The sequence below is a fragment of the Eutrema salsugineum genome, unplaced genomic scaffold, assembly GCF_000478725.1.
Source record: "Eutrema salsugineum unplaced genomic scaffold, Eutsalg1_0 scaffold_9, whole genome shotgun sequence".
NCBI classification, from domain to species: domain Eukaryota; kingdom Viridiplantae; phylum Streptophyta; class Magnoliopsida; order Brassicales; family Brassicaceae; genus Eutrema; species Eutrema salsugineum.
This window is the reverse complement of record NW_006256342.1, coordinates 1,693,643-1,710,916: the sequence shown is the minus strand read 5'-3', so window position 1 is coordinate 1,710,916 and position 17,274 is coordinate 1,693,643. Positions and strand designations below refer to the sequence as shown.

Below are 17,274 nucleotides of genomic sequence, written 5' to 3'. Positions count from 1 at the left end.
GGGGTATGGTTTCTCCTCAAAAAGCTTAAGGTGGTAAAATCGTAGCTGTTATGGAATTTACTTAATCAAGATTAATTAATTAATTTTCGCAATAAGAGTTCGTGAAAGTTAAATCTTATAATGTATAAACAAGAATTATGTATCATTGTTGTTACATATACATAATGAAAGCCATTATTTAGTTCCTACTCTTACAGATAGACCACGTAATGAAAAAGGGTCTAATCCACTACATTTTTTCACTACTCAAATACATCGTATACACATCTTTAGTTGTCTCGTATAAAACAGTAACCGAAAAGAACAAGTAAAACCAGTATCAAGCCAAAAACCAATTGGCCAAAACTAGAAGCTACCGGCGTTTGCGCTCAGCAGTGGGAGGTAATTTCTCGGATGGTCCGGTTGGAAGTTTACGGCCAGTTTTCTTTTCCAACCGTTTCTTTAGCTCTCTCAGTATCCTAATTTGTTGCAGCTTCTCCGGCGACAATTTGTCCCAATAGATTCCTGCCAAGAAAAAGAAAAACGATCAGACTTCATGGACTATAGCCAATCACTGAATCAGGCAAATAACTGCATTCGAAATCTTGAATTTAATAAGAAAATCAAAGACCTTTTGGTTTCGGGATTGGTGTATTAGTGAAAATGACTCGAGTAGGAGTGCATATGATATCCACAGGAACATCGTGAATCGCAAGTTTCTCGAGGGGTATATCATCCACGAGCTGACAGTCATGTACTACAAAAGATGAAAAAGCTCCATGAAGATGAAAAAATAAATACAAGAGAAAGTTTAACAGAGTTGTTCTTAAGTTATAAACATAATACCAGTTGTTACAACGGGTGTGGAATCATCAATGGCTCCCATGTAACGCAACATTCCATATTCAAGCTCCGCAAAACCCTGAACACACGTATCGTAATGCTTGGTTCAATTGAAAATTTCCTTTTAACTTTAATAGAAGTTGAGCTGTAACGCTTACCTCTCCTTTCCCTAATCGAGCACCTGTTTGTGGATTAACCGCAACAGAGCCAATGACAATGAGATCCACTTTGATCTTCTCATCGAGACCAATCGCTCTTCCATACTTGGCTACTCCTACAGAGGTGCAAGCTTCTATGATCGTTTCTGGTTTCAACAAATCGGATTCTAGTACAGAGAAGAACCCTGTTCTTAGCCTAGGTTGAGGAGTCAACAGCTTTTTATCACCTACAATTTCAGAACACAAAAACCTGATTCATGGAGTAGACTATAGCTCTTACATTGTAACACTATAAAGTATGAAAATTTAATCCTAAGATAATCTCCAAATTCTGAAGAATTTGCTGCTCAGACATTGATGTATTAACTAACCAGAAAGTGTAAGAAACCTGATTTGCTTTTGCGGCGAATCAGGATTAACCTTCACGACCTCAGCATTACTAAAAGCTTCAAGCTCGGCCAACTGCAGCAAGGATTCAAATTTGATAATTTTAACATCCGTCAAATAAAAAACCCAGAATTTGATTAAAGGGTTTTTGAATTCGCGCACTTTACCGGCAGCAGCCGACGCACCGACGAAATTAGGGATTCGATGATGAACGGGTCTAGGGTTCATGGAGTAGTTCCGGGCTTCCATCAGATCCCACATGCTCTTTCGGATCACCCATTTCCAAGCTTTCGGATCACTATCCGGATCCGATTCGAGTTCCTTCTTCGCCGTCTCCGCCATATCCTCCATCGCAACCGCGTCGAGGCTCAGCCGCTCAGACTCATAAGCTACAGCATCGAAAGCGTCGCCGTCGCCGCTCTCCGATCCGATTCTGGAAAAATTCCTCCGCCGTGGCCCGATTTGGGCGGGTAGAAAAGTCGGTTTCTGGGAAATGACGAATGGATTGAATTGAAAACGAGGATTAATTGCAAATCCGGGTGATAATCGCATCATTGTTGGATAGTCCAATAAAACACCCAATTCCAATTTTTTGGTTTTCGAAAAGTCTCAGTGTTCTTGGTGAAGATAAGAAATCAACGGCTTAGATCATTTCCCGCTGAAAATATATGGTCTATCTACCCAATTTCAATTTTCAAATTTCCCTTTTATTGAATTTATTAAAAAAATATTCAAAAATTAAAAGAGTAATGGGCCTTTTGGCGGCCTAAATCGGCCAGGAACGGTGGTTCGTCTTCCTCTATTCGCTTCCACGATCAATTTTCGATGACCACCCAGATCCGTTAACGTCACACGTACACGCGTCACCATCTTTACATCGGACGGATTAAAAAGCGAGTACATATCACGTAAGTAGAGCGCGCGTAGTTCTAACTCTTACCTGTTGCGTTATACTCGCGTATTTACGAGAGCGGGGTTGGCAAAATTCGAATTTAGAAACATTTATCCCACAAAATACATTCCCGATACAAAATTCAGAGACGCTTATCATTGTCTTTAAATTTCTATTCAATCTCTCAACTATTCTAACGATTCAGTATATAATCCTTCACTTTGTGGTGTTAGTAATTTCTGGGGAAAGAAGAATTTCAAAATTGTTTTGTTCGTTGGAGATGGATTTTCGTGGAATGAAGAGGAAAGATCTACAAGCTCTATGCAAGAAACATGGAATCCCTGCAAATTTGAAGAATATTGAGATGGCTAATCGACTCGCTTCTGTTTTCGAGGTGATTGCAATGATCTTTATACATTTTTTTTTTGCGGTTCTCATAATTTGGGAATGTAGAAGCGAAAGTCGAAGAGAGAATGATTTTGGTTTTGATCATTTGTTTTTGTGTGTGTTTTACGTAGAAGGAAACTGAAGAAATTGTATCGGAAACGACGATTTCGCCTGATGGTATCAAGGAGAATCAAGCTGTTGGCAAAAAGGCTAAGAAAGTAACATTCAGTCCTGAGAGTGAGAATCAAGTTTTCGAATTCAGTCGTTCTGTTAAGAAACTCAAGCAGAAAAATGTCAGCCAAGGGACTGCTCAAGATCTTCAACAAGGTGGAATTATCCTAAGGCGGTCCACGCGGCTCGCAGCTAAATCCAAGACAGGAACTTTAGTACCTGCTAAGCGTCTAAATCGTTCAAAGCGAACTGCAGATCATAAGTTGGGTCAAGCAATGAGTAATTCACCCAAGAGATGTTCAGATATTGAATCTGCACAAGATGGAGCCTTTGTTCAGTTTGATCAAGAAGAAGCAGGTGGTGCTAATGTGGAAGAAGAAGGACGCTCTTCCAAGAAAAGGAAGAGAGTGAGTCAAGAATCTGAAAAAGAGAATCTACAAGGAGTGTTTGAAGACTCACCTTCTACATCCGAAACCAAAGCTGCAGAACCCGTTATATTTGCTGAGAATGTTTTGGGTTCTACACCAAAAGTTGATAGAAACACTAGAGAGCTGAATTCTGAACTTATTGAAGAAGAACGTGAAGAGAAACAGGAGCAAGACACAGTTCTGATGGCGTCTGAAGAGAAACAGGAGCAAGACACAGTTCTGATGGCGTCTGAAGAGAAACAGGAGCAAGAGTTCGATGATGAGTGTACTTCTCCCAATATTCCAGAAAGACATTCCTTTTCTGAGGAGTCTGAATTAGAAGAAGCGGCAAAAAGTGAAGAAAAGAAGGCTGTGGTATTGCAAGTTGACTGTGACATTTTCACTAGTGCCGAGAAACACTTCCTGCTTGCAACAGATGAAGGGATGAAAGGTGACAATATAACTGCTAGCTCTCATGATTTGTCTGATGATCTCACTGATTCTGAGAGCCACTCTCTTATGGGAGACAGTGTGGTTCAAGAAAATCATGTTGCTACTCGGGATTTCAGAGAAAACACCATTGCTGATTGCGGTATCGCATCTCAAGTTTCTTACAGCCATGAGTTAAACTCCGGGGAAAAAACTGCAGGTGTAGAGTTTATACCAAAAAGTTCTCAGACAACAAAGGTTGTCGAGTCTCCACATGTTGATTCAGTGAATCTTGTTGATCTTGACATCGAGGGGGCAGAAACAATCATAGATGCAGAAAGAAAAATTGATATTCTTGCCTTACCAGCGAAAGGTAATTCCGAGACAACTGGTAAAATTTCCAGCCAATTTGAAGTTGTTGAAACCTGTTAAAATAGTCTAAATCATATGGCGTAACCATAAGTTATTCTGTTGTTTCTTTCTTTATTCTTGAAACGCAGAAGAATCTACCCTTTCCACAAACATTCGGAATCAGATGAACGATGCATCGGAGGAATTGGCAACAACAGGTGATTAGCACATTAACATTCTTATTTTTAACATCGTACACCTTCTTCCTGGAGGCATGCATATATAGTTAAGTAATTTACAATCATTTGTAGACAATAATAAAGCAGACGGGCTCATAAAAGCAAAGGTAATGAAGAATTCTCAAAGTGGCTACAAGGAAAATCTCCAGTTGGACTCTTCAGGTGGCCCTTCGGTTTTTGGGAAGACATGCGTCTTAAGTGAAACGGAGGATGAGCAAAGTGGTCGCACAATTCTGGAATATGAAGCTACTGGTCTTGTAGCTACTCCCTTTGGTAAATTTCTTCTCATCTAAGCAATATTGACTATATTATAATAGTGTTCACTAATTGCTGATTTTACTCAATACTCTCACAGAGAAAGGCACCTCTCTGACTCCTAATGAATTCATTGTTCAGGATTACATAAACGAAGAAGGTTAGATTCTTACATATCTTGTGTTTCTTAGATTCAGCAAAACACTGAAAAATACAAATGTTGTAGGTCTAGATGCTACACAACGGACATCAAAGCAAATCAGAGGGCATTTCCCACATGTGAACTCAGTTAATCTATTCGATTTTGACACTGAGGTGACAGAGACAACTGTGGAAACAGAAAGAAATGTTCCTCTCAGCTCCTGTGTACTTCCCTTACCAGCTGAAGGTGATTTCGAGACAACTAGTGAAATTTCAAGCAACCTTGAAGTTGCTGGAACCAGTTCCATGGTGTCAAGTGAGCAAAGTTTCTTAAGATTATGATGGAGTTAATATATAGTCTAAATCATATGGCGTAATCATAAGTTTCTCTTCTGTTTTTGAAAATTATTATGCGTATGTCATTCTATCAGTTGAGTTTAAATGTTCTTATCTCTTTCTTCATCCCTGAAACGCAGAAGCAGGTGGTGATAATGTTGAAGAAGAAGGAGGCTCTTCCAAGAAAAGGAAGACTGTGAGTCAAGAATTTGAATTAGAGAATCCACAAGGAATGGCTGAGGACTCACCTTCTACATCCGAAACCAAAGCTGCAGAACCCGTCATATTTTCTGAGAATGTTTTGGATTCTACTCCAAAAGTTTCAGTTGATAGAAACACTAATGAGTTGAATTCTGAACTTATGATAGAAGAACGTGAAGAGAAACAGGAGCAAGACACAGTTCTGATGGCGTATGGTGACTCTGAAAAGACTGCCGAAAAAGTGGCTGCAGAGTTCCATGATGAGTCTGCTTCTACCAATATCCCAGAAAGACATCCCTTTCCGGAAGAGTCTGAATTAGAAGAAGCGGCAAAAAGTGAAGAAAAGAAGGTTGTGGTATTGCAAGCTGACTGTGACATTTTCATCACTGTTCCGGAGAAACACTTCCTGCTTGCAATTGATGAAGGGATGAAAGGTGAAAATATAACTGCTAGGTCTCATGATTTGCCTGATGTTCTCACTGATTCTGCGGACCAATCTCTTATGGGAGACATTGAGCTAGCTGAAAGCAAGGATGTGGAATTGTTGGCTGTATCTAACATTTCCACTAACCTGGAGAGACATTTGCTATCTGGGGACTCTGGACTAGACGGAAGAAGAACGATAATAGATAGTACAACAGCCACTTGCAAAACGTCATTTGTTTTTGTTCCTCCAGAGAGAACCCAGCTTCTTGAAAAGTCTGAACCACACACTGCTGGAAAGCATGAACGAAAGGAAGTGGAGTTCAAGGAAGAGTCTGGACAGGACCGATTTGGTAATAGTAAGTCCGGCTCAAGCGAGTATCAAAGCCATCATGTTTCTTCTCTCAAAGTTATGTTGAAGGACGATAATGTGGTTCAGGAAAGTCACGTTGCTGCTCGGGATTTTAGAGAAAACACCATTGCTGATTCAAGTGGTAGTATCGAATCCCCAGTTTTTGACAGCCATGAGTTAAACTCCGGGGAAAAAACTGCAGGTGCAGAGTTTAAACCAACAAGTTCTCAGGCAAAGAAGGTTGTAGAATCTCCACGTGTTGACTCAGTGAATCTTTTTGAATTTCACATTGAGGGAGCAGAAACAATCATGGATGCAGAAAGAAATTTTGATATTCTTGCCGTACCAGCCAAAGGTAATTCCGAAACAACTGGTAAACTTTCCAGCTTTGAAGTTGCGGAAACCTTTTAATATAGTCTAAATTATATGGCGCAATCATAAGTTTTTCTGTTGTCTCTTTCTTTATTCCTGAAACGCAGAAGAATCTAGCCCTTCCACAAACATTCAGAATCAGATGAACGATGCATCAGAGGAGTTGGCAATAACAGGTGATTAGCACATTAACTTTCTTATTTTCAACATTGTACACGTTGTTCCTGGAAGCATGCATTTCAAGTAATTTACAATCATTTGTAGATAATAATAAAGCAGACGAGCTCATAAAAGCAAAGGTAATGAAGAATTCTGAAAGTGGCTACAAGGAAATTCTCCAGTTGGACTCTTCAGGTGGCCCTTCGGTTTTTGGAAAGACATGCGTCTTCAGTGAAACGGAGGATGAGCAAAGTGGTCGCAAACTTCTGGAATATGAAGCTACTGGTCTTGTAGCTACTCCCTTTGGTATATTTCTTTTCATCTAAGCAATATTAACTATATTATAATAGTGCTCACTAATTGCTGATTTTACTCAGTTACTCTCACAGTGAAAGGCACCTCTCTGACTCCTAATGAATTCATTGTTCAGGATAACATAAACGAAGAAGGTTAGATTCTTACAGATCTGTGTTTCTTAGATTCAGCAAAACACTGAAAAATACAAATGTTGTAGGTCTAGATGCCACACAAGGGACATTAAAGCAAATCAGAGGGCATTTCCCACATGTGAACTCAGTTAATCTATTTGATTTTGACACTGAGGGGACAGAGACAACTATGGAAACAGAAAGAAACGTTCCTCTCAGCTCCTGTGTACTTCCCTTACCAGCTGAAGGTGATTTCGAGACAACTAGTGAAATTTCAAGCAACCTTGAAGTTGCTGGAACCAGTTCCATGGTGTCAAGTGAGCAAAGTTTCTTAAGATTATGATGGAGTTAATTTATAGTCTAAATCATATGGCGTAATCATAAGTTTTTCTTCTGTTTTTTGAAAATTATTATGCGTATGTCATTCTCTCTGTTGAGTTTAAATGTTCTTATCTCTTTCTTCATCCCTGAAACGCAGAAGAATCTGCCCCTTCCACAGACACTCAGACCCAGATAAATGATGCACTGGAGGAAATGGCAATAGCAGGTGAGTACAACTTTAACACTTAATTTTTCAACATCACAACGTTTGTTCCTTAAGAGACATACACAAGTGCAAGATAGTTCATTTATTCCCAATCATTTATTTGTAGACCATAATGAAGCAGACGAGCTCATAGAAGCAAAAGTAACGAAGAACTTGGACTCTTCAGGTGGCTCTTCTGTATCTGAGATGACATGCGTCTTAGGTGGAACAGAGCATGAGCAATTGGGTTATAATTCTGAAGTAGATTTTAAAAACACATCTGAGAAAAGCGGTCACAAATTTCTTAAAGATGAAGCAACTGATCCAATTTCTACTGGTAAATTTATTTTCTACATCTAAGAAATTTCCAGGCGTTCATTACTACTAATTTGGATACTCTTAAATTAATTACTGCTTCTATTTAATCCATTCTCGCAGAGAAAGACATTCCCCTGGGCCCTGATGAATCCACTGTTCATAACAGCAGAAACGAGGAAGGTTAGATTTCTAGCAGATATCATGTCTCATAGATTCAACAAAGGTTAGCAAACTAGCTAAACAGTGACTAATCTCTAGTAGAATCACTTAACTTTCTTTGAAATAGCAGCGGAAGAAGAAATGATTAAGAGAGAAACCACTCCAAGTCTTGAAGAAACCCGGAATGAGTCATCTGAAAACAGGAAGGATTATTTGAACATTGGTGAGTCAGGTGCGTTATCTGAGAAGCAAGCAAGAAGAGAACCAATGTTGATTTACAGAACACAAGTGAAGCCTAAAATGCAAGACATGAAAGAGAACGCACCAAACTCAAAGATTGTGGATAATCTGAACGTAACAGCTCCAAGGACATCAAAGAGACAGCCGCTCCAAGACTTGAGGAAGAACTAGAAGACTAATTTGCATATCTCATGCACGTTTTAGAGATTTGTCTAAAATTTTCCTTGTTTGCTAATAATTTAGTTTCTGACTGTATTATGTGTTTGGCAAACCTATCTTGCGTTAGCTCTACGACTAAGTCTATAAACCTTTCAAATTTTTATTTTGGCTGTCTTCAAATAGTTTAAGACCCTTTTGATTTCTTGTGCTGCAAGAGGTACCAATAGACATATACATGTTATGTACACATTCATACTTGGACGTTTACAGACTTAGCTTGAAAGATTTTGACGGAAATGATAATCTGGTGCGCTTAAATTGAATCAAGTGAGCTCCAGGTGCGGTCTAAATTAAATTCAATATCATTATGTGGTAAGCCTTTCTCATTGTGGTCCTAATTCGGTCCATTAGGCCCTAAACTAACCCAATACGTATGCTCGCTTATTAACGATAGTAAAATGTTCGTACCATTTATAACGCAGATTGAATTACAATAATTATACGCCACTAAGCACTAGTTGATGTATCTCATAAAGATGTGTCTAATGAGTTTCCCTCGTAATTACTTTAGCCCTTTCACTACACCATTTACTTGTAACAGTCATTGCCCAAGTGTCTCTATATAAACTCTCTAAGGTTGACATTCACTTCTCATCACAAACACAATCAAATCAACCAGACTCGCTTCCTAATCTTTACCTCCTTTATCATTCTGCAGAGAAATGGCTAACCAATCCAGTTTCATTGTTACTTTCACAATGACGCTCATGCTCATGGTGGCTTCTTCCACAGTGACAGCTCGACCTCTCGTGAAACCAACCGTGGGTGCACCTTCTCCTTCCTCAAGCCTTGTGTACCGGCTCAGGCTTGATGAAGACACAGGTTACTGCTGGGACTCACTGATGCAGCTCCAACACTGCTCTGGAGAGCTCATCATGTTCTTCCTCAACGGTGAGACTTACATTGGCCCTGGCTGTTGCGGTGCTATAAGAACCGTTGGAAGCAAGTGTTGGCCTACTATGATTGGTGTTCTTGGTTTCACTGCTCAAGAAGGTGACATGCTCCAAGGTTACTGTGATGACCATGACTCTGACAACGATGGTGATGACCATGACGCAGACAACCATGCTTTTGCCTCCTCACCACTGCCTCTGTCCGTGAAATTCAAGCCTGCAACTGTTGTTAGATCTTCTAACCCTTGAATCGCAGGATTCAGCGCCTATGTTTGCTTTTGCTAAGAGAAATTTTCTATCTAATGTAATTTGGGAGGGATGCTGAGAAATAGCTTCTCTTTTATTACTTGAGAATAAAAGATCTTTCACTCACAACCAAATTTTGAAAATCTGGCAAACATAATCTTCTTTTCATCTCAAATCCAGACACACTATTCTCTTGTTAATCAATGACAAATCACTGGAAAAACGTGGCTAACCCTAAGCCCTTACCAGGTCAAGGGTAGTAGAAAAACATACCAATAATAAAAAGAAAACATGATCCATAACTAAGGCTTCACTTTCAGAGAATCCTCAATTCGTTGGATGAGTTGTTTTGCTGCCAAAGCACCCTCCTGGTAAGTCATATGGAAAGAAAAAAAAAAGTTTGTGAGTGAGATAAAGAACCTAATGAGTAAAAACCAAAGGAGATTCAAACACAAGGAACTCATCATACAAAGCGATCACAAGGCTCCCCATCTTTGAAAAGAATAAATGTAGGGAGTGCCTCTATCTTGTATTTATTAGCAATACTCGGGTACTTCTCGGTATCGATCTTCACCACCTGAATCTTGTCTTTCATGGTTGCACTAACTTCACTGAGTATTGGAACCATGAACTGGCAAGGGCCGCACCTGCCAAACAAACATCACATTCTGGTTCAATCGCTTTCCAGTAGTTAAGCTCGAATCCACTCATCTGTAATACGAATAAACTCAATATGCAAACTGACTACACTGCATCCCAAAATACACCACTCGTATACAAAGCACTATATACTCATTTCATGGTTAATTTGAAAGTCCATGCCTCCTGACACCAAATTTCGAAATGTACAGAGAAAGACAGACTCACCATGTCGCATAAAAGTCAACCAGAACTGGCTTATCAGAGTTCACAAGCAGATCATCGAACGAGTTGTATGTCTGCTTCTTCGCTTCAATCTGAATTGTAATAACGACAAATTTTATCAGCTAGGAACTAAAATTGGATAATTTTCACCATATCTATAGCTCTAAGACCCCTGAGACAATCACGGGACAGTTTCACGCATCATTTAGCGGAGTAACGATTCTAAAAGCCTTAAATATTTCGATCAACACACAGAACCTAAACCTTAACAAAAATTTAGCTAATTTTGGAAGCAATGGAATACAAGTTTAAGCACAGAAGAAGGTTTACAGGGCGAGGAGTGGATCGAGTCGTTGAAGATAATGAGAAATACTTCAAGTCTCCGGTTCGAACCGGACGAAGTGGAAACTGAAATTTTACGGGCGAGATAGAACGCGAAGCGAAAGCAGAAGAAACATTAGACGATTCTTTCGAACTCAGCGAGGGAATCGTAGACGACCTAAGAGAAATGGTCGCCATTGAAGAATCAGAAAAACGATCTTTTTGATTATGACCAAGGGAAAGTCGCTATTTGAGTTTGACCAAAAAAAGACTTTGAAGGGAAAATGACAGATAATTATCCACTACGGACGGGTGCAGGGTGCTTTTTATTTTTTAATTAATGAATATGGGCCTACATAAAACACGAACTCATATATGTCAAATTGGGCTCTGACCGGTGGGTTCAGCCCAAATAGAATCCGGTGTAAGCTTGGACTCCATAAAATTTGTCCAAATAAAATGCGGGTTTTGTAGTCCAAACCCGCATTGAAGTTGGATTTTATATTACAACTAACCTCAATTCTGGTGTTGTAACATGATTATGGTGCAGGAAGTTGTTGATGAAAAAGACGCTGTAATTAAAGAAGTTGAGCTAAGAGTGGGGAGAAGACGCCAAAAACGCAGTTAAGAGAGCTCTCGAGGAACTGAACGAATTTCACCCAAGTGGCCGGTTCACTGTTCCTGAACTGTGGAATTTCGAACATGGGAGAAAAGCCACACTCAAAGAAGGAATTGCTTGTATAACCATAAATATTGAACACTACGAAATAGCAATTGAAATACGAGTTTTAAAAAATAAACGTTAAGAAAAATATAAACGAATGGAGGCGAGAGTATGATCTCCTTCCTTAACTCTTTCAATTGCCTGTAGTGCGATGGGTTTCTGTAATTCAAGAGTCGCAGGATACAACCAAACTTATCCGTTTTCAACAGCATTAAGAAACATTAAGAAACACGGATCTAAACGAACTATAATTCTACTATACTCTCGGGAGAAGACTTATGAAAAATAAAAGAGAGAGAGAGAGAGAGACTGCTGAGAGAATTTCTGAGAGGAAAAATGAGAGGTGTAAGATCTAAAAAATGAGAGAAAAGTCGTGTATATATAGCGGAGGAAGAGACTTGAGCAGTCTCAAAAAATCCCAAGAAATCCGCTAGTCAACACGAATCTCGGCCATAAATTTAGCATAGTCAAAGGCGAGAAATCAGCAATCTGTGATTAATCACAATCTGATACGTTTTTGAAGGGATAATAAATATCCAATATTCTCTTTAACTGAATCAAAACATATGCAGAAAGTCAACATAAAACGTTGACCAAAACGCCCATAAAAAATACTCGCCTTTCGACCAACACGACCCGTGCCCGGCTTGGCTTGGCGGCGGCAGCGGCGCGCGTGAGCCTTATTCTTTTCTCTCTCACATGTTTTGAACATATATAAAGCATATCTTAATATATATACTACAGATTTTCCCACTAATCCACCGATGTGGGACAAAATCACTTACAACACACTTCATTTCATCTTCACCCTTAATGGGCTCAATAATTTCGGCTCAACATTGCTCACATGACAAAGCCGGTCAAAAATCTCAAACGCAAACGAACCTGAACCAAACAAAACACGTTGTGAGTGGTTTGTAAAAAGTGTTTGCGCTTCTGGTATCTTTCTAATATTTAGACCTCTTTTGGTTAGTTATTTTGTGTCTTGACACTAAGCCGGCTAAACCAGTGGATGGTTCTTTTGAAATTCTGGTGTTTTTCTATTAACGTTTCTTCAGCTGAAACAAGTTATTTTGTATCTCTTTAAACTAAGCCGGCCGTTTGCTACTGTCTCCGTTATTTGGTAAAAATCAGGATTTTTATATAAATCAGGATTTTTACCCTCAAATTCATGTTTTTTTTTTTTTTTTTCTCATAAGAACAACGGTCCTTTTTCTCAAAATATCATCCCTCTCAGGAGGCTAATGAAACATCTAATTACCATTACAAAGATCTACATTCAGCTCTTCTTTTAGATGATTACAAATTTGACATATATACTTATCAAACAAAGATAAATAGATAAGACTAAATAAAATTAGTATCATCTCTACCACCATCTTCACTCGTAACCTTAAAAATATTTAATTTCCTAGTAATCCATCTAAATCAGTATACATAAGTGGTAAATCCACAGTTAAAAACCCAATTAAAATGCAACAAATATTTATAGAACTCAAATGTGAACCAGACGTAGAGTCTTTTCCCATGTAATAGTTACGTTAAAGTGATGTCTCTACCTCACTAACACTCCCTAGAGCCGGCCCGTTATGACCTCAAAGATGGAAAATTAAGGTAGAGACGGGTCGCTGGAGTTTTTTTTTTTTTTCTCTGAACTATTTTATTTGATTACGAAACCAGTTACAAGCCATGATACAAAATCATGCAGTTTTGCAAAGACATTACAAGAAATAAAAAGCTTGGATACATTGAATGCATCAATTGCAATCGCATCATCCGCTACGATTGAATATAGTGATTAAGATGCTTAAGACTAGCCACGTCCACCTCGTCCACCTCGGTTCCCACGACCTCGGTTTCCTCTTCCACCACTTGTGACTTGCCAATTCATCTCTTTAACTTTTGTTGGGAGAGGCAAAGTGATGTCTCTACTTCACCAATACTCCCTAGACATCAGATCGATGATGCTGAAGGGGATCCAGATGTAGAGAGCCATTGCTGGAGCATCAAAGAGGCCAGGGAGGAGTTTGATAACGAAAAATAGACATATATATATTTCATATTGTTTAGGGTTAGTGGACATATATTTGTATGTTTTTATTTGCCTTGATTTGAACTCCTCTCCTTTTCATTGGGACAAACTTGTTTCTTCTTGTCATGCTATAGATTTTCCTTTTTTCCAGATTTTTGGTTCGCCCAAATAAACAATCTTTGTAAAATGCAAATCACATAGGGATTAGGAGAACAAATACTAATATACAGAGAGCCGTTACTTCCCGCCAACGCAACTGGGACAGATATAAAGTAGCCCAACCGTTGGCAGTAACTAAAGACAAATTCAGGACTCCATTCTTTAGTTTCCTGAAGAGGAAGTAACGAATATATTCTTGTGTGGGCATTCAGAGAATGTAATGGCTTACCTTCCTCAAAACAAAAATCTGTGGATCAGAGAGAGATTTTAATATAAATAAATTAAAACAGATGCTGCTTAAGAATAAGAAGAAGAAGGACCAAAAAAAAAACTCAAATAATGGAGCTTGAATTGGGTTTGAAGATTACTCGAACAAGAGACGATGTTTCTTCCTCTACAGATTTCCGGGTTTGCAGAGATTCTTTTGGTCAGCTCTCGCTTTCTCGAGAAACCGATTCTGTGTTCTTCCTCGTTCTTCATCTCAAAGGTTCTTGCAAACATTTTCTTCTCTCAAAAGTTTTTTGTTTCTTGAGCATTTTTTTTTTGTTTTATCTGATTAGAACTTGAAATTGAAAACTAAATGCAGGATTTAAGAAGCAAGGTATCGATATTGAGATAAACGAAGAAGGGAATCGGATTAAGATAAGCGGAAGAAAACATGTAGAAGAAATGATTTTGATAAAATGGGTAGAATGGAAAAAGGAAACAGAGATAAAGAAATTCAAGAAAGTGTTTCGGATTCCAGAAATCGTCAATGTAGACAAGATCAAAGCAAAGTTTAATGAAGAAGATGGGACTTTAACAGTTACATTGCCAAAGAAAATAAGGGGGATTTCGGGTTTGAAGATTGAGGAAGAGGAGGAAGAGGAGGAAGAGGAGGAAGAGGAGAAAACAGAGGAAGAAACAGAGCCAGAAGAAGATAAAACAGAGGAAAAATCAGAACTAGAAGATGAAATCAAAGAGGAGACTAAACCTGAGGAGGAAGAAGCAGCAGAAGAGCCAGAGGGGGAAGAGGAAGAAGACAAGATCGAAGAAGAGGTTTTGGAGGAAGAAGAAACAAGGGATCATGAGGAAGAAGAGAGAGAAGAAATCGAAGAAGATAGTAAACCAAAAAGGAAGAAAAGAAAAAAGTGTTGCTTTCCATTTGTTGCAGGATCCACTCTGCTTATGACTATTATTGTTTTTATTATTCAATTAATTCAGTCCAGAAGAAAATGAGACTGCCTCTTAGGATCTCAGGATAGGGTTCTTGATGTTTTAAAGGACAGAACCCAGTTTTCTTGTTATCTGTCTCTGTAAGGAAAAAATCTGGAGTAATATGTAATGTGAGATAGGTTTGTGTTGTTTCACTGGTCCTCCACTAGAAAAATTCGAATTTGAAATGGTTTTATACGGGAATCATTTATTCGGTATAATGCTGATAGAACAAAATATAAACTGTCAAGATCAATATATAAACTTAATGATAGCTAGTATCTGTTCAGTGTGAAAAGAAAAATGCAAAAGCAAGCGGTTACTTTTGCTCCAAGGCAACAAGAGAGAAAAGGCGTTGACTATTTGACTATTTTCAAATCCTAAAGAGGAAGTAACGAATTTAATTTTACTCCTTCTCCTTCCCTTTACTCTTTACTGGAACATTGGAGCATTGGAATCATCAGAACAGAGGATTTAGGGTTTAATTAAATGGAGCTCGAATTAGGATTGAAAATCACGAGAACGAGAGAGGATGTATCATCTTCCGTCGATTTTCGTTTCTCCAAAGACCCATTTGGTCCTCTAGTGCTTTCTCAAGAAACCGATTCAAGATTCATCATCATCATTCATCTAAAAGGTAATAAACTAATTCAATTTTCTTGAATTCTTGTCATTTTTTTTGTTTCTTTCTTATTTGTGTGTGTGTGCTCAAAGACTTGATTTCGATGGATGATGTGGGATAGTTAGGGTTGATTGATTTAGGTTTTATTGTTCTAAAGGATTATAGAAAAAAACTGATTAGAGAAGGTTAATTTGGGGCAGGATTCAAAAAGAAAGGTATTGAGATTGAGATAAACAAAGAGGGGAATCGGATTACGATAAGAGGAAGAAAACCTGTTGAAGAAATGGTTTTGATTAGATGGATGGCATGGAAGAGAGAAGTTGAATTAAGGGCATTCAGGAAAGTTTTCCTGATTCCAGATGTTGTTGATTTAGACATGATCAAAGCCAGATTTGACGATAATGATGCGACTCTTACCATCACAATGCCCAAAAGAGTAAAGGGGATTTCAGGATTTAAACTTGAGCAAGAAGGAGAAGAAGAAAGAGTGGACTCTGGAGATGTGAGTGAAGCTACAGAGGAAACAAGACAGATTAGAGAAGAAGTTGAAGGGGGGAATGTAGAAGGAGAAGAATCTGATGAACACTCTCAGATTCAGAGAGTTGGAGAAATGATGGAAAATAAAGAAAGAGAGAATGAAGTTTCTGACGGTGAAGAAAAGGGTTTCAGTGGAGGTCTGTGTGAAGAAAAAACTCAAACTGAGGATGATAACTTAGAAAAGATTCAGCAGATCATTGAACAAGACAAGATTTTGGAATTCGCAGAAGAAGCAACAGTTGGTCAACAAGATTTGGCTGATTCAAATACAGAGAGGGAGGACAGTAGCTTAAGAAATCTTCCAGACATTGTAGAACAAGGAAATAAGGAAGACGTGATGGAGAAGCAAGTTTCACAAGTAGAGACTAAAAGTGATGACGTTGAATCTACAGCATTTGAGGAGATTGAAGAACAAGAACCTGATGAGGAGCTAAATAGAACAAGTAAAATCAGAGAAATGGAAAAGAAAACGACTGATGGTAATGATGATGATGATGATGGCTTGAACAAGGTTCAAGGGGATGAAGAACCAGAGAGACACAACGAAGAAAGTGAAACAGGTGGTCAAGAGAAAGAAAATATTGTAATGATGGAGAGGAAAAATAAGGATGCGAAAGAAGAGGTTGATATGAAAATGGGAGAAGGATTCAGACCAAACATTGAGAGAACACGAGTGATTGGAGAAGATGACATTGCAGAAACTGAGACAAAAGCTGAGGAGTTTGAATCAGATAAACTGGTAGAGAAGAAAGAAGATAAAGAAGAACAACATTCTAAAGGAAAAAAACGACAAGAGAAAACTCCAGAGGCAGAGGCAAATATAGGGGATGATAATCCGAAACCAGTTCAAGAGAGATGTGAAGGAAAACACAAGACTCAAGAAAATTCCCATGAGGAAACAAATAATCAGCAAGAAGAGTACGTAGAGAAAACTGTAGAGACGGGGAAAAAGATTAATGAATTTGGTGCAAGAAAGGTTCAAGAGTTGGAGGAACCTGCAAGATGCGATAAAGAAAGCAAGACCCGTGAATTGGTGAAAAGCAAAATAAATAATGAAGAGGAAGAGGAGAAAAATATTGCAGAAACGGAAATAACAGAGGAGAAAGAACCATATAGACCAAAAATGCTCGGTGAACAAGAAATGCTCCAAGAACTAACTGATGAGAAGAGGCAGTTTTTCGAAAAATGGAAAACTCAAGGGAGGGAAGAAAAAATTGCAGATAAGGAAACAGAATTTGGTGATGATGATGTTTCAGAAATGTCCGAGATATTGACCAACGAGAATCAGATGCCAAAGATGATTTTGACGC

The 17,274-nt window shown here is 38.6% G+C and overlaps 6 protein-coding genes across 6 annotated transcripts in view; 4 read left to right on the top strand and 2 right to left on the bottom strand.

Annotated features, from left to right (window-relative positions):
- Window positions 1-135: 135 nt before the first annotated feature.
- LOC18008657 (5-formyltetrahydrofolate cyclo-ligase-like protein COG0212) lies at window positions 136-1,996 on the bottom strand. Its single transcript, XM_006390098.2, has 6 exons — window positions 1,530-1,996; window positions 1,352-1,442; window positions 981-1,207; window positions 826-901; window positions 611-736; window positions 136-504 (listed from the first exon to the last, which is right to left on the bottom strand). Exons 1-6 carry the CDS (start codon window positions 1,920-1,922, stop codon window positions 353-355), a joined length of 1,065 nt encoding a protein of 354 aa, XP_006390160.1. The 5' UTR covers window positions 1,923-1,996; the 3' UTR covers window positions 136-352.
- Window positions 1,997-2,408: 412 nt separating this feature from the next.
- On the top strand, window positions 2,409-8,494 carry LOC18008546. The gene is made up of 15 exons (XM_024148537.1): window positions 2,409-2,653; window positions 2,778-4,026; window positions 4,154-4,222; window positions 4,316-4,516; window positions 4,599-4,658; window positions 4,725-4,955; window positions 5,116-6,306; window positions 6,431-6,499; window positions 6,588-6,788; window positions 6,872-6,931; window positions 6,997-7,227; window positions 7,389-7,457; window positions 7,564-7,773; window positions 7,875-7,934; window positions 8,041-8,494. Exons 1-15 carry the CDS (start codon window positions 2,540-2,542, stop codon window positions 8,322-8,324), a joined length of 4,299 nt encoding a protein of 1,432 aa, XP_024004305.1. The 5' UTR covers window positions 2,409-2,539; the 3' UTR covers window positions 8,325-8,494.
- Window positions 8,495-8,821: 327 nt separating this feature from the next.
- On the top strand, window positions 8,822-9,533 carry LOC18008715 (egg cell-secreted protein 1.1). Its single transcript, XM_006390096.2, has one exon. The coding sequence runs from the start codon at window positions 9,035-9,037 to the stop codon at window positions 9,512-9,514; it is 480 nt and encodes a 159-aa protein (XP_006390158.1). The 5' UTR covers window positions 8,822-9,034; the 3' UTR covers window positions 9,515-9,533.
- Window positions 9,534-9,587: 54 nt separating this feature from the next.
- LOC18008449 (thioredoxin Y1, chloroplastic) lies at window positions 9,588-10,935 on the bottom strand. The gene is made up of 4 exons (XM_006390095.2): window positions 10,706-10,935; window positions 10,379-10,467; window positions 9,981-10,158; window positions 9,588-9,879 (listed from the first exon to the last, which is right to left on the bottom strand). The coding sequence occupies exons 1-4, from the start codon at window positions 10,892-10,894 to the stop codon at window positions 9,814-9,816; spliced, it is 522 nt and encodes a 173-aa protein (XP_006390157.1). The 5' UTR covers window positions 10,895-10,935; the 3' UTR covers window positions 9,588-9,813.
- A 3,015-nt stretch (window positions 10,936-13,950) lies between these two features.
- On the top strand, window positions 13,951-14,829 carry LOC112087126 (glutamic acid-rich protein). The gene is made up of 2 exons (XM_024157126.1): window positions 13,951-14,098; window positions 14,198-14,829. The coding sequence occupies exons 1-2, from the start codon at window positions 13,951-13,953 to the stop codon at window positions 14,827-14,829; spliced, it is 780 nt and encodes a 259-aa protein (XP_024012894.1).
- A 465-nt stretch (window positions 14,830-15,294) lies between these two features.
- LOC112081647 (myb-like protein X) overlaps window positions 15,295-17,274 on the top strand; it is a 6,242-nt gene continuing 4,262 nt past the window's right edge. The window contains 4 exon segments of the mRNA XM_024148534.1: window positions 15,295-15,442; window positions 15,628-15,929; window positions 16,062-17,211; window positions 17,214-17,272. Of these exon segments, the coding sequence (XP_024004302.1) occupies window positions 15,295-15,442; window positions 15,628-15,929; window positions 16,062-17,211; window positions 17,214-17,272 (1,659 nt within the window).